Genomic DNA, 22,693 nt, shown 5'->3' on the forward strand with positions numbered 1-22,693 from the left:
GCAGGCTCAGGGGTGATCTGATGGCCACCTATAAGTTTATCAGGGGTGACCACCAGTATCTGGGGGAACGTTTGTTCACCAGAGCGCCCCAAGGGATGACGAGGTCGAATGGTCATAGACTACTACAAGACCGTTTCAGGCTGGACATAAGGAAGAACTTCTTTACTGTCCGAGCCCCCAAGGTCTGGAACAGCCTGACACCAGAGGTGGTTCAAGTGCCTACACTGAACACCTTCAAGAGCAAACTGGATGCTTATCTTGCTGGGATCCTATGACCCCAGCTGACTTCCTGCCCTTTGGGCAGGGGGCTGGTCTCGATGATTTTCCGAGGTCCCTTCCAGCCCTAATGTCTATGAAATCTATGAAATGTGAGTAGTCAGACCTGGCTGACTGCTCTTCCCAGCAGATGGTAGTTTAGGTCACCCACGATGACCACGTCCCTTGACTTGACTGCCTCCGTGAGCTGACCAGAGAATTTCCGGTCCAGCTCTTCCTCCTAGTTAGGTGGCCTATAGTAGACCCCCACCGTTAGCTCTCTTTCCCCCTTACCCCCTTATATTCTGACCCAGAGCACCTCCATCTGCCCTAACTCAGACCCAGTGCTGTTCGCAGAGGATGTGTATTGCTCTTTGACGTAGAGCGCCACACCCCCACCTTTCCTCCCTGTTCTATCCTGTTTATACAGCCTATAGCCCTAGATGTTTACCTCCCAGTCGTGCATTGGATCCCACCAAGTTTCAGTGACTATGTCTGGGTTTGTGTTAGCTAGCAGGAGGGCAAGTTCCTCCTACTTGTTCCCCATACTGCAAGCATTAGTTTAGAGGCATTTAAGGCCTCCTGAGGGTGTATGCGGCTTCCCCCCAATCCCAGGATTATCTAGGGCCCTGTCTCTTACCTGGGTATTTCTTGTGTTTGTTGCCTGTCTTGACTGGGCTGTTCTTGAAAGTGTCTTCTGGTTTGGTGTTCTGTGGCTCCCTTGGTCCTCTGCCTCCCCCTCCCCCAATGAGCCTAGTTTAAAGCCTGCCAGAGGAGATCAGCCAACCTGAAAGAGAACACACGCTTACTTTTGGGGGAGAGGTGGAGCCCATCCCACCCGAGCATGTCTCTTGTTTTGAAGTGTGGGTCGTGGTCCAGAAAGCCGAAGCCTGCTGTGAGACACCATTCCCAAAGCCGCAAGTTGATGTCCCAGATGCAGGTCTCATGGCGTCTTCCACTTCTGCTCACTGGAAGGATCAATGAGAAGACAACCTGTGCCCCTATCTCCTTGCTCCCCAGAGCTTGGTAGTCCTTCATCAGGCTATCTGGACTGCTCCTGGCTGCATCATTAGTGCCCACATGGATTAGGACCATGGAGTAGTAATCAGTGGGCTGGATGAGGGCTGGGATAATTTCTGTCATGTTCTGAATCTGCGCTCCGGGCAGACAGTAAACCTCGTGTGTCATGGGATCCTGGTGACAGATGGGACCCTCTGTTCCTCTCAGGATGAAGTCACCTATGATGAGTACCCGGCATCTCTTCTTCCAGGTCAACTCGCCTCCTTCAGTCCGTTCTGTGCGTGGAGTGACCTCCTCAGCAGAGGTTTCCTTCTCACCTTCCTCTTCCTCCAGTGTCGCCAGGGTCTCATACCTGTTCCCCAGCTGAACTGGGGAAGCTGGTACTGTGCCACCATGAGGGTGCTCAAGGGCCCAGTTTACCTCTTGACAATCACTATTAAAAACTTAATGACAATTAAAAAATAATTAACATGCTTCAGAACTTCAGATATTTAAGGAGAAATGTTTAGTTTTTCTTAGAGGTGCTGGGTGCTTTTGGATGAACCTCCCCTGAGCTGTTAACACCAGTCATACCAGGTGTTGATAAGTCCATACATTCCAATTGAGTCATGGCCTTAGGAATATTTCAGTATGTTGTCCTGATTGCCTGCCTGAGATCTTCTCAGGAAAGATGCTTGACTCAGTGTGTCCTACAATTTGGGGAAGATGCCATCTATTCTTCCAGTGTACCTACCCATCTGCATTGATAACCTCATACAGATGCGAGGCTACTCCTTATGACATCAATACTATATGCTAGCATTGTTTTCCATAGGGGATATGTGCAGCACCATTTTCACAAAGTAGTAGCAGCTCCTGGGGTAGACTCAATCATGTTGAGGATTTTTGCTTTGCCTTATAAGCCTCTTTATACAGCTGTAGGTTCTCACGGACTCTAGCATCAGTTTCTAATCGAATGGGCATTCTTCTTTTCAGTTTTCTGCTGAACCCCCGGAAACGAGGGCCCGTTTTTTTGGTTCTAAATGACAAACCATTCTTTGTTCACCGACTTCTGTGATTTGCTATTGCTATTTAGAAATCAGTGTCTTACTCTGCATTCCTTTTTTTAATAAATGCTTTAATTATTGTAACAAAGTATTCCACCAGTCTGTAAGATTGGTGATAATGTGGGCTAACAGTTACATGTCTGAACTTGTACTTCACTGTACACTGTTTAAACCCCTTCTCACTAAACCGTGGATCCACGTCAGACATTCTGATGTAAGGTATATCATATCTAGAAAGAATGGATTTTGTATGTATGATTGTTCAGTTGTAGTATCTTCAAGTAAGGTTACCTCAGGGAAGCCTTAAACAAGTAAATGCCATCTTTGCTCTCAGTATACCTACTTTGCTTTAGGGAGCCAATAACATGGGCTGTTACACTTTATTTCATCTATGATTTTTCTTTTAAATGTGAAAACTTTGAATAATTTCCTGAATGTAACTCTTCATTTTAAACCCACATAAAATGTCTCTGAGCCTTCTTAGATTTTTAAATTTCTAAATGAATTTAATATATCCTTTTAAATATATTTTTCTGTAGCATCTTCAAAATTATCATTGTAGTGCCTTTAAATAAAAACCAGTCTGTTATTTAAAGTTTTCTCTTAGACCGATCATAGGGCTGTGGATATGCTATCACAGCCACTCTGTGCTAATAGCCTCACTTAGTTCTTTCAGTGTCTCATCCTTAGCAGTAGCTCTGGCAATTACAGTCCGCATTTCATCTGATAATAGATAGGTTGTTTTCTTTGTTTAAAAATCAGAATTACAGGATATAATCTAGCTCTTGACTTTGTTGCATTGTATTTTGTCAAACACTGTAGAAAGTAGAGTGTATCTATGATAATATTCAAACTGCACATTGTATTTATAGCTGAAAAATAATCTCTGTATTTGTGTTGTCGGTTAAAGATGCTTTCTGCAATGTCCAATTTCAGTTAACACTTAGTTCTCATTAATAAAAACATGAATTATTTTTATAATTCAATGCCTCTCTCTATTTGAATATACTGGCATTCAGTTTTTATTAGCACCTTTAATGTATAAACCACTGGTGTTCAGTTTTCACTGTGAGGATTGCAATAATGTACTTTTTAGCTTTGCACTGACTGTCATAGTGCCTGATGATTTGGCCTCTTTAATTAAGTCCTTGAGTTTCTCTAACTCGGAGATTTATATTGTATGTCCTTTGAACATATTTTCACAATAGCTCTCTTCGGTTAAGATTTGGGCAACTGTATTAGGCACATTGTTTCCCTACACAGTTCACTGTTGTATCCCTTCCTCATCTTGGGACATGAATGTTGGTGACTGCATCATCCTTACTGTGTGATCTGTGTGAACATCTCATTGCGTCTTAGATATCTTATTTTTCATAGTTGGTAGGATCGGAAGGGACCTGAGCAGATCATCAAGTCCGAGTCCCTGCCATGGGCAGGAAAGAATGCTGGGGTCAAACAACCCTGGCTAGGTGATTACCCAGCCTCTTTTTGAAGATCCCCAGGGTAGGAGCGAGCACCGCTTACCTTGGAAGTTGGTTCCAGCTCCTAGCCACCCTGACTGTGAAGTAGTGCCTCCTGATGTTTAGTCTGAACCTACTCTCAGTCAGCTTATGGCCGTTATTCCTTGTTCCTCCCGGTAGTGCTTGGGGGAACAGGGACTCTCCCATTGCCTGCTGGTCCCCCTTGGCCAGTTTTTAAATGGCCACCAGATACCCTCTCAGCCTTCTCTTATGGAGGCTGAACAGGTTTAGGTCCCCGAGCCTCTCCTTGTAGGGCCTGCCCTGCTGCCCCTTGATCATGCATGTGGCCCTCCTCTGGACCCTCTCAATGCTGGCCACATCCTTCCTGAAGTGCGGCGCCCAGAACTGGACACCAGTTTTGTTTGTTTAGTTTTAGCCCAGCAGCTTCTTGTCTTTCTAAAGCTGCCCAGAGCTTGTCATGCCTTTCTCTAGTTTTTTTCCAAATCAAAAAATTATCTATGTTGACCTTAAAATCCTCTATACATGCTGGCAAAACATCTTTGGTGCTAAACGTAACCTAAATGGCAGCCTGGGACACTAAGTTGCCCAAAAAGGGCATTGACTTTACACAAATGTGTACTCAGTTTTTCTGCATATACTCAGTTTTTTATATATATATATATATAAACAACTTCAGAGCAATGTATTGTAAGAAATACAACTACCTTTGAATACTGGGGCCCAGTATTTGCAGATATAGAGTAAAGTGCTAATTGAGCCTTCCCCAGTTTCCCTCAACATCTCTACACAGTTTAAACTCTGGTGGTGGTTTTACTTACTCTATTCTTCCACTGCCATTGAGCTGAGACCACTGCTGTTCAACACAACAATGGGTTCCAACTGGCTCGTTCCAGAGCCTCTGAAAGGTAGAGCTCTTCAAATTCCTTTTGTATCGCTGAGTTTTTGCTTGTAGCCATGTTAGTCTATGGACATAGGCAGGCAAGATTATTTGAGTAGATGTGATATCTTTTATTAGACCAACTGAGTAGTTGGAAAAAAGTGCTTAGCAAGCTTTTGGGTGCAGTCACCCTTCTTCAGGTATAGCTGGCTGCTTCTAGCCTTTTTGGATATCATTGTTTCTGTTATTTTTCTCAGTCTGCATTTAAGGAGGATTCATAGAGTCATAGATGTTAGGGCTGGAAGGGACCTCAATAGATCATTGAGTCAGCCCCCCTGCATAGGCAGAAAAGAGTGCTGGGTTCAGATGACCCCGGCCAGATGCCTATCTAACCTCCTCTTGAAGACCCCCAGGGTAGGGGAGAGCACTACCTCCCTTGGGAGCCCATTCCAGATTTTGGCCACTCTAACTGTGAAGAAGTTCTTCCTAATGTCCAGTTTAAATCTGCTCTCTGCTAGCTTATGGCCATTATTTCTCGTGACCCTCAGGGGTGCCTTGGTGAGCAGAGCCTCACCAATTCCCTTCTGTGCCCCCATGATGAATTTATAGGCAGCCACAAGGTCGCCTCTCAACCTTCTCTTGCGGAGGCTGAAGAGGTCCAGGTGCCCTAGTCTCTCCTTGTAGGGCTTAGCCTGCAAGCCCTTAACCATACGAGTGGCCCTTCTCTGGACCCTCTCCAGGTTATCCACATCTCTCTTGAAGTGCGGCGCCCAAAACTGGACACAGTATTCCAGCTGCAGTCTGACCAGCGCCCGATAGAGGGGAAGTATCACCTCCTTGGTTCTGTTTGTCATGCATCTGCTGATGCACGACAAAGTGCAGTTAGCATTGCTGATAACTTGGTCACACTGACAACTCATGTTCATCTTGGAGTCCACTACGACTCTGAGATCCCTTTCGCCTTCCGTGCTACCGAGCAGGTTATTTCCTAGGCAGTAGGTGTGCTGGACATTTTTCTTCCCTAGGTGCAGCACTTTGCATTTCTCCTTGTTAAATTGTGTTCTATTGTCTTCTGCCCGTTTGTCCAACCTGTCCAGGTCTGCCTGTAGTTGTTCCCTGCCCTCCGGTGTGTCCACTTCTCCCCACAGTTTTGAGGAGGATGAATTAATACTGAAAGGCTGACTTTCAGTATTAATACTGAATTTGAATTAATACAGACTTTGAATTAATAATGAAAGGTTGACTACAGTTATCCATACTTTATTTTCTTGGGACTAGATTACTGTAATGTGACCTACATAGAGCCACATCTGAAATCTATTCAGAAATTCAGCCGCTGCCCAATACAGCAAGGAGTTAATGTTCCTTCACATCAGTAACCAGCTGCCTATACCAGGGGTGACCAACACCCAACCCATGGGGTTTCTGGAGGGGGATGGGAATTTGGGGCAGGGTGAGCAGGTGTGGGGCCTGCCACTAAAATCTGGGTATCAAAGTCCTATTGGGGCATGGAATGGCAAGCAATGTCTCTGTTAATCCCTGGGGTTTTCTGAGCCAACACACCTGTGTCTGGATCTGGCCTTCAAGGAGCCAAATGGCATAACTAGGTCAGGGTGATGAGCAGAATATAAGAACTGATGTAGGGGAGATACTTGCTGAAGTCATTGGAGAGTCTCATGGACTTCAGTAGGCCCTGGATCAGGCAATACATTCTTATAGAAGCACAGGGAGTTGTGGCATCATGCATGAAATTTAAAAATGCCCAGATGAAGAAGAAAACAGAGAGCTATCTAATGGTAATGTGTAAATCTTCCTGCGTACATCTATACACAGGCATCGTCCTCTTGTACTTTTTAAAAAAAGCAGCACTAAGCAGCAGACATTAAAAAATTTTGATCCTTTGCTTTATTTTCAGCCTGTTCAATTTTAAACTCCTCTCTTGACTAACATATTTCTTTTTAGAAGCTTTCTTTTCTCCGTCTATAGGAGAGTAAAAAGGAAATAATTGAATGATAAGATGTATTAAAAATAACTGAAAAATGTAGGTTGTTGGCAGTTTTGGAGATTCTGTTTTTTGTAATGTTTTCCCTTCCTTACTTTGAACCCAGTTTTATGCCCTTACATTCACAAGTAGCACTGTTCATTTGAAAATGGTATTCAGGAATTCCTTATTATGAGTAAAGGTGTCACAATCTGACACTTTATACTCCTTATAATCTTCCAATTCTTGGTCCTTCATACCCTGCATATAAGCATGTTTTACTGTCCATTGCTTGTTCCATTCTTTACCCAGTCTTCTTCTGTTGTGGCACCAACTTGTTCTCTCGCACATCCAACTCCTTAGCATGTGTGAATTTCTCTCTCTGCACAGGATTATTTGCTGTCAGTAACCTACTCATATGCAACATGTCCCCATCCTGGGCTTCCATTTCTTCCAGTTCAGCAGCTTGTATGAATCAGCTCTGACAATAAACTCTCTTGGAATTCCGCTGCTTCCAGCAGGCCAGTACATCTTCAGCCATCTAGCAACTCACTTGGAAGTGATCTCATCAGTTTCAGCTCATCATCATTCTCCAGATTGTGAATGGAGAATAGTAATTTATTACTGACTTTTTAAAAACATAACTTTAATTCTTGGAACTGAATGAACTATAGATAGATGCTTATCATATTCTATAATAATAAAAACAGGTTTTTTGAGATGGACCAAGTGACCTTGTCCGGGGTGATTTGTTTGGCTTCGTTGCTGTTGTTTGTATGATTTGGTTTTTTTTGTGAGGGGAAGAAATAAAAAAGAAAGGGGGTGCTTTGTTTCATTATCCTACAATTTGGGACTGGTACAAAGTAAACCTACAGTTTATTCATATAGGGAGAAAGTAATTATAGTAGCAATTAAATGCTAAGAATTTCACAATAGGAACATGGCTTCTGCGGTGATTGCCTTAAATGCTGTTAGTGTATCTGACTGTAGAGTAGTTTCATTAAGCAATTACACATCCTGACCTTTCCCTTTTTGTGTTCTGTAGATCATCAATTCAGTGGTACTGCTGATTCTCCTGAGTGCCCTGACTGATCCTGACCAGTACCACTTAGCAAGTGCTGAATTAGGAGGAGAATTTGAATTTATGGATGATGCCAGTAAGTACAAAACATTTAATTGTTAGCATTCATCAGTTATTTCTTTTCATGAAACTGCTGTGTTTTAGGCGGGTATTGTAATAGTGATGTCTCTTAAATATTGCTTCAATGCCGTATTCAAGCAATTATATTTTCACTGTGAACAGCATATCTACAACACAACCCCAGCCCCCCCCCAATTGAAGCCTGCTGGTTACTCTTTCAGCAATCTCATCTAATTGACCATTAATTGAAGAGTCACACAGACTGAGCTCCCCTGCACATCTAAAACAAAACTGAAATGGTACTGAGACTTATTTTCCAGGCTGTGTGGGGAGAAGCTTGCAGTACCATTGGCTGTGATGGAGCTGTTCGGAAAATAAGGAGAGAATTAGAGTCCATAGGTAGGGACTTACTCAAATCCCTCATGGGTGCAGCAGGGGAAGGGGGGCTGCCAGCACGAAGGGGAGCCCAAGAGGGGTACCCCTTCCCCTCACAGCTGATTGGCTAAGAGGGCTGCCTGTCATGTGGCTCCTCCCCCTACCAGTGGTGGCGAGAGGTGGGGCTGCATGATAGGCAGCCTTTTCAGCCAGTCAGTGGCAAGGGGCAGGGCCATATGACAGACAGCCCTTGCAACCAATCAGCAGTAAGGGGTGGGCCACAGGGCCTCTTGGCCAATCAGGGGCATGGGGAGCCACCTTAATAAGCCCATGAAACTGGCAGCTGGTCCCACAATCTGCCCATGAAATCAGCCAGCTGCCTTCTCAATTTAGAGTAGACCGCTATCCATAGGCTTTCAATACAGCATGTTAATTAGTGTTGAAACACAGCTAAATTAAAACAATATGAATGCTATTGATTCTGAAATCATACACCTACCTAATACCACATTTTTTTGCAAACCAACTCCCAAATAAGAGGGAGACTTTGTTTTTGGAAGGTAGAATGTAGAAAAAAGATTTTTCCAGAGTCATGGCTGACTGTGTGACTTGGGGGTTTGTTACACATTACACTGTGAACCGCACAAATGTTGATCGGTGTTAGTGCTAGCTTGAGTTTGGAGCAGTCACACATGAGGCCAGCATGGGTCTGGAGGACCAAAAGGTAAGAATACCCCTCTCCCATTCCAGGTTTCCCCACTGCCCTTCCCCTGCCTTCCCCTACTTACTTGTGGCTGCCCATGCTGTCTGTCTCAGGGGAGCAAGCAAGGAAGGGTTAACCTGCCTGCCTGGCCATTGCTGTCAGGCTGATGCCCTTCTCTAGGCTGAGCCTGTCCAGAGGGCAGCAACAACAGCAGCCAGGCAGGCAGGCAGGTTAACCTTTCCCTGCCTGCTCCCTGGGACAGACAGTGTGAGCAGCCATAAATAAGCAGGTGTAGGGGGCAGTGGGCAGGGATCTGAGGTGCTGGGAAGAGTGAGGGAAGCAGTGGGTTCACTCTGGGCTGGTGGGTTGTTTACATTGATGTGTAGCGTAGAGTGGCTACACTTTAATGTAATCCAAGCTGGATAACACAGATCAGAGATAATTCTGCCTTGGAGTGGTGTAACTTTAAGCTGCATAACAAGTGCTTAAAACTAGTTTCTGGTGTTAGTGTGAAGACAATCCAGATGTTAAAAGCTCCAGGAGCCACTCAAAATTACAGTGTAATAAGGCCCAGAGTAAGTCCCCCTAGAAACAGAATGTCCAGGAAGTGTGGCATTCCAGGAGACAATCCAGGGAAGGCATCAGGAACTTCCTGGTTTGTCAGGACAGCTACAAAACTAGGCCCTACACTTTTGCAGGCATGGTACAATTTACTTCCTTACTGTAAATAGTTCTTTATTTGAGTTCCTGTCAATAATAAAGTGTTTTTTCCACAATGCAAGCCTCATCAAGATACTACAGACTGCATGCAGCAGCTCACTTGCTGTAAATCAGCTCAATTGCTCCTTCTGGTACAAGCTTCAGTGCTCAGCCAATAGCAACTATGGCTGTGGAAGGGTTAACACAGAACCCTGCCCCTTCTCCAGAGAGAAACAAGAGCCATCATGGTAGCCACTAAAGGACAATATTGGCCTGCTTCTGTTCCTCTCTGTTTCTATTCCAGTGAAAAAAATCAGCTTCCCCATTTAAAGATATGGACATGAACTTTTGAGGGGCTGATTTGGGGGAACTGGTTATGTGGTATGAAAGCAAATATGCACATATTTATGTGCAAATATGCACATACATATGCACATGTACCCATATAGTATAATTTGTATATGTATATTGTAATGGATACATATTGGAGTGGTGTAACTTTAAGCTGCATAACAAGTGCTTAAAACTAGTTTCTGGTGTTAGTGTGAAGACAATCCAGATGTTAAAAGCTCCAGGAGCCACTCAAAATTACAGTGTAATAAGGCCCAGAGTAAGTCCCCCTAGAAACAGAATGTCCAGGAAGTGTGGCATTCCAGGAGACAATCCAGGGAAGGCATCAGGAACTTCCTGGTTTGTCAGGACAGCTACAAAACTAGGCCCTACACTTTTGCAGGCATGGTACAATTTACTTCCTTACTGTAAATAGTTCTTTATTTGAGTTCCTGTCAATAATAAAGTGTTTTTTCCACAATGCAAGCCTCATCAAGATACTACAGACTGCATGCAGCAGCTCACTTGCTGTAAATCAGCTCAATTGCTCCTTCTGGTACAAGCTTCAGTGCTCAGCCAATAGCAACTATGGCTGTGGAAGGGTTAACACAGAACCCTGCCCCTTCTCCAGAGAGAAACAAGAGCCATCATGGTAGCCACTAAAGGACAATATTGGCCTGCTTCTGTTCCTCTCTGTTTCTATTCCAGTGAAAAAAATCAGCTTCCCCATTTAAAGATATGGACATGAACTTTTGAGGGGCTGATTTGGGGGAACTGGTTATGTGGTATGAAAGCAAATATGCACATATTTATGTGCAAATATGCACATACATATGCACATGTACCCATATAGTATAATTTGTATATGTATATTGTAATGGATACATATAATATACATGGAGCTATGTTTGCATAACAGATCTAAAAGTCTGCAGATACTTTCCATATGACCATAATATCTAACAGATGGCACATAATTAACTTATTAGTGATAACACTGGGCTGCCTTCGTCTCCCAGTAAAGGCTTTAGCAAAATTTCCATGGAATTCCTCAAAAGTAGGATCCAAATCCATGCGTCTTACCAACCTTCTATATACTTATGACAGAAAACTTTTTCCCCCCTCTATTAATATTTTGAGGAGAGGGGGGTTCTCACTGATTTTTAAATAACTAGTGCAAAATCTTTTTACCTTCATTGATATGTATTAGGATTGTGTGAAATTTTGGGTGCAGGTTCGAGTCAGAGGAGATTCGGCTTAATTCGGCGACCGAATCTCTGGATCCAAATCGAATTGGAAGACCAATAAAAAGGTCTGAATCGATTCGGAAAAGATTTGGAGACCTTTGGAAATTTGGGCAGTCCCCACTCGCTGCCACAGGGAGCTGGTCCTAGACTCCGTGCCTGTAAGTAGGGGGTGGGAGGGAGCTGGGGGAGGGGACCATGGGGTGACCCTTGCTAGGCTGCATCTCCTACCTCCTCTCCCAGCCCCCCTGAGTGCCCTCTGACCCCCGCCCGCTCTCCCAACCCTGTCGACGGCTGCCTTGCCTGGCCTGTGTCCTGGCTCTTTTTTTTTTTTTTTAAAGCCCCAAACTCAACTGCTGCTACCAGGTGAGGGTGATCCCTGCTGCCCCCTACTACCCTGTGCTGCACGGGGGTCTCTGCCATGAGCCCTCCAACCCCCACCCACTTTCCCAGCCCTGTTGATAGCTGCCCTGCCCAGCTCCAGTTCCAGCTCCCGGTTTTTTTTTTGGTTTTTTTTTTAAAAGAGCCAGAATGCTGGGGCCATGCAGGACAGCCATTGACAAGGCTGGGAGAGCAGGCAGGGGATGGGACCAAATCTCTGAATCGGATTCATTTGAATTGATGCAGGACAGTTATTTGAAACACCAACTTGAATCGCTGTCCCCCGAATCGGCCAAATCCAAATTGAATACTAGCCACTTCACACAGGCCCCTGCTGATATATAAAAAAATTCACTGGACTTTCATGATAAGGATTAACTGCAATCAACAGTTTCCCTGCAGTCAGAAGGGGGTGCAGGGGGCTTGTTTCATACCATTTCTATACCTCGTCCTGTCTGCTCAGAGTGCCTATAGTAAAAGTCCTAGGTTCTTGTCTGTCTTTCTGTTAAAGTCCTTTGAATCTTTCTGTTAACTTAATAATAGCAGGAACAAACTCCTTTATCGTCTGACAAATAGCTGGCATTGAGGTCGGTGGATGTCACTTTGAATTACATGTCAAAATGATGCTTAGTTTTGCATATGTTTTATTCTCTCTAATTGGAAGACACTTGCATCTCCAAATCTTTTTAGGTAATTGGCTTTAAGAAAGTAATGGCTATCATAGATGCAGATGGAACCGTAGCTGAAATTGACATATTAAAACTGACTGCCTTGTCCTAATTCTTAGAGATTAACCTTGGTAATGACTGTCTGTCAGTGTGGGTTTTATATAGCTGACATCAGAGGCCTGCCATGCTGGAGGTTTTAAAATAGTAATTCTGTTTTGTAATGCTGTATCTGTCAGATCAAGTGTGTTTAAGATTTCCATCTAGATCTGAAAATTGTAGTTTTGTGTGTTCTTATTAGGTCTTCTGAAGTGAACCCTAAAAGATTAAAAGGGTGGTTCATGGACCAGGTGATTCACATCCATTTGAGAATGCCTAGCTGTGAAATGCTCCCTAATTATGAATAAGCTCCTGAATTTTTGTTTCATTCTGTTCTTTTGCTTAGTTGATTTTCATGCTTTCTTCAGTAAGAGCTTCTAAATTAGTCCCCTGACCACTAAAATTGTTTCCTATTTGCTGGTTAGAGAGATTTTATTATAATTTATGATGGATTTTTCAAATCTCACTAAACATTTTCTTTTTGCGATTACATGCCACGCAAAGTTTCATGTTAATATTCTTATCATTCTCTGCACTTTTTGTTGTCTTCTGCAGAAGAAATGTTTCATATATATGCATGTTTTATAGACTGCTGATTTCTTATGTGCAACTCAGCATTCAGAGTATAAATTTATGAATGATAAAATGTATGACCTCACTTTCTGCTGGATTGCAACCAGCTTTCGTGAGTAAAATGTTGCATCCCAAAGTTATTGCCTGTGTATGTGTGAGCTGACAAATGAATATTGACAAAAATATTAATAGAGCTCTAGCTACTCAGATTTGAGACCAGTCTTATGACAGCAACAAACTCAGGAACAAGTTATTGGTGCAGAACTGTTATTTCCCTCCTGCCTTCAACAATAGTGGCTGTGTCTGAAAATTAAGCTTTAAAATATCAGATTAAAACAAATCTATTCCCTTTTATTGATTGCAGAATAAAGTCTTGCTTCAGTGAAATAATTTGAATTTTGCAGTTATTGTTCATGGATCTGAAACTTTACATATGTGTAATTGCGAGTAGATCTAGCTTATGGACAGCTTTCAAATTTTCAATACAGTTATTGGGAGAATTGCTACCACACATTAAACATCCTGTGTAAATGCTAAACTGAGTGAATAGAGAAAGTGTTAATAAACAGTGGGATTGTTAAGGATGGTTCCCATAATGCTGCTGGAGGGTCTGAAATGACTGTGACATCATACACAATAAGTTTTTCCCCACCAAGTACTGGAGAGGCTGGTGAAATATTGTTTTCTCCTTTTGCTCTGAAGAGAGAAACTAGCCAAAAAAACTGCCAAGCAAGGAAGTCTGGTAAGATAGCAAACTGGAAGGATATCACAGGGTAGGCTTGGCAGTCTCGTCCACCCATATATCCCTGAGCTGAAAGTAACTGGCACAAACTCTATGTCCTATACTCTGCGGTTGCATTTGAGCTAATCATTTGAATCTGGTGAGCCCCAGAACCTTAAAGAGTTTCCAGTCCTTAGGGTCCATTGGAACAGAATAGTTTGCAAAGTAGAACCACAACAAGAAAAATTGCAGACATGAGATATGCTGTGTAAGTATTTTGATGTTCAAAGGACTGATGACTTGTATGAAGGAACTGGAGGAGTAAGCTGTAAATAAACCTAAAATTATACAGGGTTTTGTGTGCTTGAGACCCCTGCTCAAATTGTTAGTTACATGTACCAAAACCTGGACACATTCATATTGTGATTCTAAGTACATGATTATACTTGTAACTATTAATAAGGTATGAATTATTATTTTTATTTATTTATTACTTATGTAATGGCATAGATGTGCTCTCTGTGTTACAAAGCATATAAAGACTAAGCATATAAAGCTCTATTAGCAATTCACCTTTAACTTCAGTGGGGGAAATGTAAGAGACCTGGAATCTTTTGTACTGAAATGCATATAAATCTAAGTTGGAATAAGAACAGCACAAGATGCCTATGCAAGAGTGGGGTTGTAGGGAGACAGAGTGAAAACAGGGTGGATGTGAAGTTCTTTTATAATGTAATGCATGCAACCAGATTTACTCAGTTTTTAAAAAATGCATAAGAAAAGCTTGGATTAATTGGAATTGTTTAATCTGAAGAAGAGAAGTCTGAGAGGAGATCTGATAACAGCCTTTAAATACAAAAATGGTTATTACAAAGAGGGTGGTAATGAATTGTTTTATGTCCACCTAGACAGAACAAGAAGTATCCATCTTAAATTATACCGAGACTGTGATATAGGTTGCATACTAGGAAGAACTTTCTGACTTTAAAGCATGGTTAAGTACTGGAACAGATTGCCTAGAGAGGTTGTGGAATATCTGTCACTAGAAGTTTTTAAGTGCAGGTTAGATAACCTTTTGTCTGGGATGGTTTAGACAGGGATGATACTATCTTGAGCAGGTGGTTGTACTAGGTGACCTCCTGAATTCCCTCCAGCTTACTTTCATATGATGTACATTAAAATGTATAAGCAAATCTATACATATAAATATTTGTAAAGGGTGATATAACTGAAATTACAATTAGTTTTAAACAGTAATATTAGCTGGAATAAGTAATCAAAATTGGCTTAAAGAGAAAAATGTCCTTCTCTTTTGCTTAACAATTTCTCTTCCCTCTTTTCCTGTGTGGTGGTGGGGGAATGCTATTGGTGAGTGGTCTGGAGTAGCTTTATAGCAGTAATCCTGTCCTGACTGGGGCAACAAAATAAAAGACCCAGCCAGAGAGTTCATACAGACCTCTTAGAACTGGAGGGAGGTGGCAGTGCCTATGATAAAGTAATCCTTCATGAGCTGGGGGAGTGGCTAGGTTGGGATAAATAAGGTTAGGTGAGTAGGCTAAGCCATCTGAGTATCACAGGCTGCTGATCAGCAGCTTGAATCTCTGCCACAGTAGTTATGAGTTAGGGATTTCATAGATTTCATAGACATTTGGGCTGGAAGGGACCCCGGAGAATCATTAAGTCGAGCCCCCTGCCCCAGGAGCAGAAAGTCAGCAGGGATCATAGGATCCCAGCAAGATAAACATCCAAGTGTGTCTTGAAGGCGTTCAATGTGGGTGTTTGAACTACCTCCAGCAGGAGTCTATACCAAACCTTGGGCGCTCGGACAGTAAAGAAGTTCTTCCTTATGTCCAGCCTGAATTGGTCGCAGAGCAGTTTATGACTGTTCGATCTTGTCTTGGGGCACTCTGGTGAATAGCCATTCCCCCAGATCCTGGTGAACACCCCTGATAAACTTGTAGGTGGCCACCAGATCACCCCTGAGCCTGCGTTTTTCCAGGCTGAAGAGTCCATGGCTCTCAGCCTGTCATCATAAGGTCTGTTTTCCTGACCTCTGATCATGCACCTGGCTCTCCTCTGGACTCTCAAGCTCCTCCATAACCTTTTTGAATTGTGGGGCCCAAAACTGGACGCAGTACTCCAGCTGCAGCCTCACTAAGGCCGAGTACAATGGGAGAATGACATCCCGGGATTTGCTTGAGAAGCATCTATGAATGCAGGCCAGTGTTTTGCTCACTTTACTAGTCACAGCATCACATTGCAGGCTCATGTTCATCTTGTGGTCAATCATGATCCTCAAGTCCCTTTCATCTGTAGTACTAACCAGCATAGCACTGCCAAGCCTATAAGCATGCCATGAGTTTTTCCTCCCAAGGGGGAGAACCTTACATTTTTCGTTGTTAAACGCCATCAGGTTTTCATCCCCCCATATCATGAGCCTGTCAAGGTCTGCCTGGATCACCCTCCTGTCCTCAGGTGTGGATGCTTTACCCCAGAGTTTGGTGTTGTCGGCGAACTTGGCCAATCCACGTCTGACACCAATGTCTATATCATTGATGAAGATGTTAAAAAGTATAGCCCCTAGGACAGAGCCTTGAGGGACCCCATTGGTCACAGGGCACCACGACAATTGACTTTCGTCAACCACCACGCTCTGGGTCCTACTGCGGAGCCAATTCCCCAGCCAGCGGATCGTGGTGAGGTCAAGGCCACAGTTGGCCAGTTTTGCCAAGAGGTGAATGTGGGATACCAGCTCAAAGGCTTTTTTAAAGTCAAGATATATGACATCAATCTCTTCCCCCTGGTCCAGGTGACAGGTCACCTGGTCATAAAAGGAAATGAGATTGGGCAAGCAAGACCTACCCACAACAAACCCGTGCTGGGAATCTCTCAAGATATTGCCGTCAGCTAGTCTGTTAAGGATGGCTGCTTTGATAATCTTTTCCAAGACCTTCCCCAGGATAGAGGTCAGGCTGATGGGCCTGTAGTTTGCTGGATCTATTTTCATCCCTTTCTTGAAGATAGGCACCACATTGGCCTTCTAGTCTTTGGGAACTTCACCAGAGCACCAGAAGTTCTCAAAGATCCATGGCAGGGGCTGAGCTATGATGCTTGCCAGCTTCTTGAGTACCCTTGGGTGTAAACTATCAGGGCCGGCTGACTTGAAGGTATCCAGCCTGTCAAGGTGTTCCATCACAAGGTTGGTGTCCCAGGGGCACAGGCCCAGAAAAGGGGGAGGCCTCGCTCAGAGGCAAACCCCAAGTAAAAAGAAGAAAAAGCGACAACATACCTGTTGCAGGGGCCGGGAAGAGCGAGAAAACGCATGGCAGGGAACCGCCCATGCAGTTTGTCAGCCGCGCCTATATCCAGCTGGGGCCAGGTGACATCACAAGGAGACGCCACCTGGCGGAAATCAACAGCGACTCCAAAGGCACAGAAAGGAAGCTGAGGAGCAGAGGAGCCACAGGAAACCGTGGCATGGAGGGTGTGCAGCCACGGCAGCCGCTGGCAGCAGCAGGAGCAGCAGCTGTAGCAATTAGAGCCGTGGAGAAAGCCCCGCTGGGATCAGAGGTCCGGCAGGGATCAAGAGAGCCAGCAGGGAGCCCGGCAGAGGTTGAGGTGGCAGGAGCTGCATGGAGTACCCATGGTGGGAAAGACCAACGGGGGACCAACAGGACCACCAAGGAGGGCGGTAGTGACTGCAGCAATAGCCAGTGTGGGAGCCCTCATTAAAGGCACCGGGTGCCGCAGCTCCAGGGTAGAGGATGACACTGGAGAGAAGGGGAGAGAGACCCCGGTTGGGGTAAAGGCTTGGATCCAGACCTGGAGGGCATGTGAGCCTAGGGGTATCAGCGGCATTAGAGGCCAGGAGGGTGTGGGACTCCCTCCCATGGGTGTTCCTCTTGTGGTATTTTTTCTTTTGTCATGTTCCCCTGGCAGTCGTGTTAGCAGCTTCTTGATTTTGCTTCATGCCGGGTCACCTTAGGGTGAGGGGCTTGTGGTGAGGGTGTTAGGCATATTCCCTTTTAGGGTTGGGCTATTTTCCGTCCCCTAGTGAGAGTGGGTTAGCAGAGCCCTTGACACCAGGCCAGGGTAGACGGGACTTCATCTAACAGTAAGAACGAAACTGCGTGAGGACCCCATAAAGGCCAACGGCCTCAGATGTGGATGGCGCAAGGCATCAAGGAAGACAAGCCCAAAGGCCAACAGTCACCAGACCTTCCAGGTCCATTCAGGGCCCAGGGTGCTCATCGGCATGAGGAGCTGCAGGGACCAGGGAAGACATAAGCAGGGGGTAGCCGCAAAAAGATTTGGAGGCCCATCTCGAAGGTTGGCGCATGGCTGGGGTATAGGGGAGGTTGGAGCCCCGTGAACACCCACTGATATGCATGACAGCACTGGAGGAATCCTCAGAGGGGACACCCTCCACTGAAGTAACACTCAAAGTCATGGCAGGTGAGTTTGGGGATCACCCTGAAGACAACCGAGGTACCCTCCGGGATCTACACAAAGGTTCCTGGTGAGCCAGGTCAGCGGTTCGGGCGAAGGCGGTGCGAGAGCGTACCATCAAGAGGAGGTGGGCAGAGTCGGCTTTAATGGAGGGTAGAAAATCTGCCTCACCTGTCCCACAGTGGGCAGGGGCATCCCATGGGACTGGTGAAAAACTGACCTGAAGTACCCATTTAGCAAGTTTGCTTTTTCTTGGGCATCAGTTGTCAGTTGTCCCATCTGGTTTAGCAGGGGTCCAGTGGTGCCCTTTGCTTTTCCTCCGGCTCCCCACATATCTAAAAAAGGACTTTTTATTATCCTTGATATTTGTAGCTAGCTGGAGTTCCATCGCAGCCTTGGCTTTCCTGGTTTGCTCTCTGCAGATCTGGAGCAGAGCAGAGTATTCCTCCTTGGTGGTGGTTCCAATCCTCCATCCTTTGTAGGTCTTCATTTTAAGACACAGGAGGTCTGCTTGTTCCCTGGAGAGCCAAGGAGGCTGCTGTGCCCTTTTGTTGCCTTGCCTCCGAGACAGGATAGACTTTGCTTGCACATCCAGGATTTCTCCCCTGAAGAGTAACCACTTGTCCTGAACTCCACTCTCCTTTGGGTTGTGGCCCTTTAGGGCCTCACTGACAAGCCTCCTTAGCTTGTCAAAGTCAGCTTTCCTGAAGTCGAGGACTTCTGTATTGCTGACTGACTTGCCAGCTTTACAGCAGTGGTGAAGGTGATCAGCTCTTGGTCACTGTCACCCAGCTTCCCTTCGATCATTAAGTTGCTGATTAGGTCATCCCCAGTTGCCAGTACCAGGTTGAGCAGTGCTTTATGTCTCATCGGCCTGTAGACCTCCTGCGTCAGATAGAGGTCATCCATGCATGAGAGAAAGCTTTGCAACTGCTCGGATTTGGCTGAGTGCTGCTCCCACAAGATGTCTGGGTAGTTAAAGTCTCCCATGACAACCATATACCAGGAGTGTGCGGCCTCAGCTAATTCCCTGGCAAACTCCCAGTCAAGGTCTTGATCCTGGGTAGGGGGTCTGTAGTTGATTCCCACCGTAGTATCCCCTGTGCCATGTTCCCCACAGATTTTAACCCAGAGGGTCTCAAGTCGTCCACCGTGGGTGCCAATGTTGGCTTGCAGGGATGCATAGCTTTTCTTGACATGGAAAGCTACACCCCCACCCCTTTTATCTTCTTGATTCCCTCCTGTACAGGGTATAGCCATCTATACCTGTGGTCCAGTCATGGGTGGAGTCCCACCAGGTCTCTGTTATCCCTATGACATCATAGTTATTTGCGTTTAGCAGGAGGGCAAGTTCCTCCTGTTTGTTCCCCAGGCTCCTGGCATTTATGTATAGGCACACAAGTGTCCCCATGTGGGCCTTTGCCTTGCCTACAGTTCATTCCAGGGCTGTGGCAGGGGTGGGCTCCCTTAAGTGCCTTGGCCTGCTGGCTTTGCAAGGGTTGCTCAGCGGGCCAGCAGTGGTGGTAGTCCCCCTGTCCCCCAGCAGGCTTAGTTTAAAGCCCGGTAGAGCAGGTCAGCCAGTCTGGCAGAGAAGAGCCTCCTCCCCGGGACTCTAGCAGCTGGTTAAAAGATGAACTGGAGTTCTCAGTCACCCTTCTGTAGACAGGGTGAACAAATTATATTGGCTGAAAATAGGGGTAGGGGGAGGACTTAGTTACTGCAATTAGCTGATGTATGCTATTTCATGTCTGCTCCTATCTCATGGAAAATGGAAGCTAGGCTGGATGAGTTTACCCCTAAATGAAACAATTACTAAGTTACCACAGTTAAGCTTCCACACACCAAAAGATAGAAACATGAAGTAGCTAAAGTCAACTGACTTTCCTTTTAACTCAGTATAATGTGTTTGTCCATCCACAACATCCCATGGGTGATGTTTCTACACATTCATTAATGCATCATAGTTACAGCACATTAAGTTTAGTACTTGGATAATGAAGTACCAAATCAATGTGCTGTAATTGGTGCTACTGCACAATAGCATCACCACCTGGACACAATTGTACAGACGGTAACTGTGCAGTAGCCTAATACTACTATGCAATAGCATATTAGCACAGGTTTTGCCCGGCACGCTACTGTGCAGTGTTATTAGGCTACTGCTTTGTTAACATCTTGTGTAGATAAACCATCTGTTTTGGATCTCATTTTGGGGAGATAAGCTAGATGCTGTTTGACTTTTAATACTTCTGACTCTTCCCTATTCCTGCAAAACCTGTGCTTCATAAAGATGCTGCTGTTGTATTTTATTTCCCATATTTTTCTCTTGGTTTCACTCCTAGGAGCAGTAGCATTGCAAACTCTGGCTGTTTGTGTGCTTTCATGCTCCATGACAGGAAGCTACCAGCTCTTTTGCACAGCATCAGCAGCCGCTTCTCACTGAAACAGGAAACAAAGACCAGCAGGAAGAGAAATTATGATCTAACTGTAATTTTTTTTCTTTAAAACAATCTGCTGGATCTCTGACTTTTTATTAAAAAAACCTTCAAGATCCATTTTAAATGGTAATAAGTTAATTAAAGCAATATAAACGTAGTTCAACTGATGGTCACATAGCTTGCAAGCAACGCACAACAGAATGCACTGCATGGTTAACTGCTATGTAAAAACACCCAAGGGTACTTGTTAGTATGCTGTGTATCTAGTTTCAGTTCTAATTAATTTAAGCTGACAGAGCTCAGAGGAACTGATGAGCACTGAAAGAGTTAGAGACAGCTTGAGCCAATGAGGGCTGCAGGCAGCAAGACAGACTTGGGGAGAGAGAGAGAGCGAAAGAGAGGAAGCACAAGTTCATCAGATCAAAATGGAAATGTCAACTTCATAACAATTTATAACAACTGGCTGTGCCAGTGAAATGACACTATCATTATGACCAATGGACCAAGGCTTAAAAGTGATTTTCTCCTTAAATAATGAATGAGAGAGAAGGTTTCCAGCAGATGGAACACGTGGACAAAAGGCAGTGTCCTTGGGAGATAGGCAAAGTCTCTGTGACCACCGCTGGATCTGGATCAGTCAGATAAAAGTGCAATCATGAAACAAATATTTCTTTTTTCCCAATAAGGTTAGCACAAGTTAGAATCACTGGGCGCATCTACACATACATTTGATCTTAGATCAGTTTACTTGTGAGTAAACAACTCACAAATTAACACTCCCAGGCAGGTGTCTACACATGCAGGGACATTACTTCCCAGCTGCTTCTACTTCCTGCGGCCCCACAATGGACCCCTGTCGCCACAGGGGGAATTCGAGGCTCCCTCTGAGTGCTATCCCAGGGGCTGGCAGGGAGCACTGGGCCAAGAGACATTTTAAGGGCAGGTCCCAGCTCAGTGCCCCAATCAGGTGATTGAGGCGCGGGGCTTGGAAAGAGCTGCAGGGGAGGGGCAGGTCCCATAGAAGTGCGGGACTTGGAAAGAGGAGCCAATGGGGCAGCTTGCAGTGAATCCTTGGCTGGGAGGGAATTCCCCCCCCCGCAGCTGGGGGCTCACTACTAGCTGTCCCACAGGTGGATGGGGCAGGAGATTTGTTCCCCACTGCAGCCTGTTCCCCACCCAGCTCCACGCTCACAGAGCTGAGCAGAGAACAGGCTCTACAGCCCCTGCCAGCAGGGAGCTCCTAGTGCCAGCTCCATGACCTTGGGGCTGGTGCTGGAAGATGCTTATCATAGAATCAGAAGTAGGGTCGGAAGGGACCTTGTAGATCTTCAAGTCCGACCCCCTGCCGGGGCAGGAAGAAAACTGGGCTCAAGTGACCCCAGCCAGGTAGGCATCGAGCCGCTTCTTAAAGACCCCCAGGGTAAGAGCCAGCATCACTTCCCTTGGAAGGTGGTTCCAGATCCTAGCCGCCCTAACTGTGAAGTAGTTCCTACGGATGTCTAATCTAAACCTACTCTCCAACAACTTGTGGACATTATTCCTTGTTATCCTGGGGGGGTGCTAGGGGAAACAAGATCTCCCCCAAACCCTTCTGGTCCCCCCTTGTCAGTTTATAGATGGTCATAAGGTCCCCCCTCAGCCTTCTCTTGTGAAGGCTGAACAGGTTCAGGTCCCGTAGCCTCTCATTGTAGGGTCTGCCCTGCTGTCCCCGGATCATGCAGGTGGCCCTCCTCTGGACCCTCTCAATGTTGTCCACATCCCTCTTGAAGTGGGGTGCCCAGAACTGGACACAGTACTCCAGCTGTGGCCTGACCAGTGTCGTGTAGAGGGGGAGGATCACCTGCTTGGCCCTACTTGAGATGCACCTGTGGATGCACGATAAGGTCCGGTTAGCCCTGCCTACCGTGACCTCGCATTGTCAGCCCATGTTCATCTTGGAGTCAGTGATGACTCCAAGATCCCTTTCTGCCTCTGTGCTCTCAAGAAGGGAGTTTCCCATCTTATAAGTCTGCTGCCAGTTACTACTGCCCAAGTGTAGCACCCTGCACCTGCCCGTATTGAAATACATCCTGTTTTTGTTAGCTCACTCCTGCAACCTATCCAGGTCTTTCTGCAGTCTTTCCCTCCCTACTAGCATGCCCACCTCACCCCAAATTTTGGTATCATCAGCAAATTTGAACAGGTTGCTTTTCACCCCGTCGTCCAAATCGCTGAT

The 22,693-nt window shown here is 45.3% G+C and overlaps 1 protein-coding gene across 1 annotated transcript in view; it reads left to right on the top strand.

Moving 5' to 3' along the window:
• Positions 1-22,693, top strand: part of LAPTM4B (lysosomal protein transmembrane 4 beta) — a 114,250-nt gene that overhangs the window by 19,615 nt on the left and 71,942 nt on the right. Inside the window, exon 2 of the mRNA XM_006027995.2 lies at positions 7,706-7,817. Coding sequence (XP_006028057.2) covers positions 7,706-7,817 — 112 coding nt within the window. The remainder of the gene's footprint in view (positions 1-7,705; positions 7,818-22,693) is intronic.

This window comes from Alligator sinensis, unplaced genomic scaffold (assembly GCF_000455745.1).
Source record: "Alligator sinensis unplaced genomic scaffold, ASM45574v1 scaffold191_1, whole genome shotgun sequence".
NCBI lineage: Eukaryota > Metazoa > Chordata > Crocodylia > Alligatoridae > Alligator > Alligator sinensis.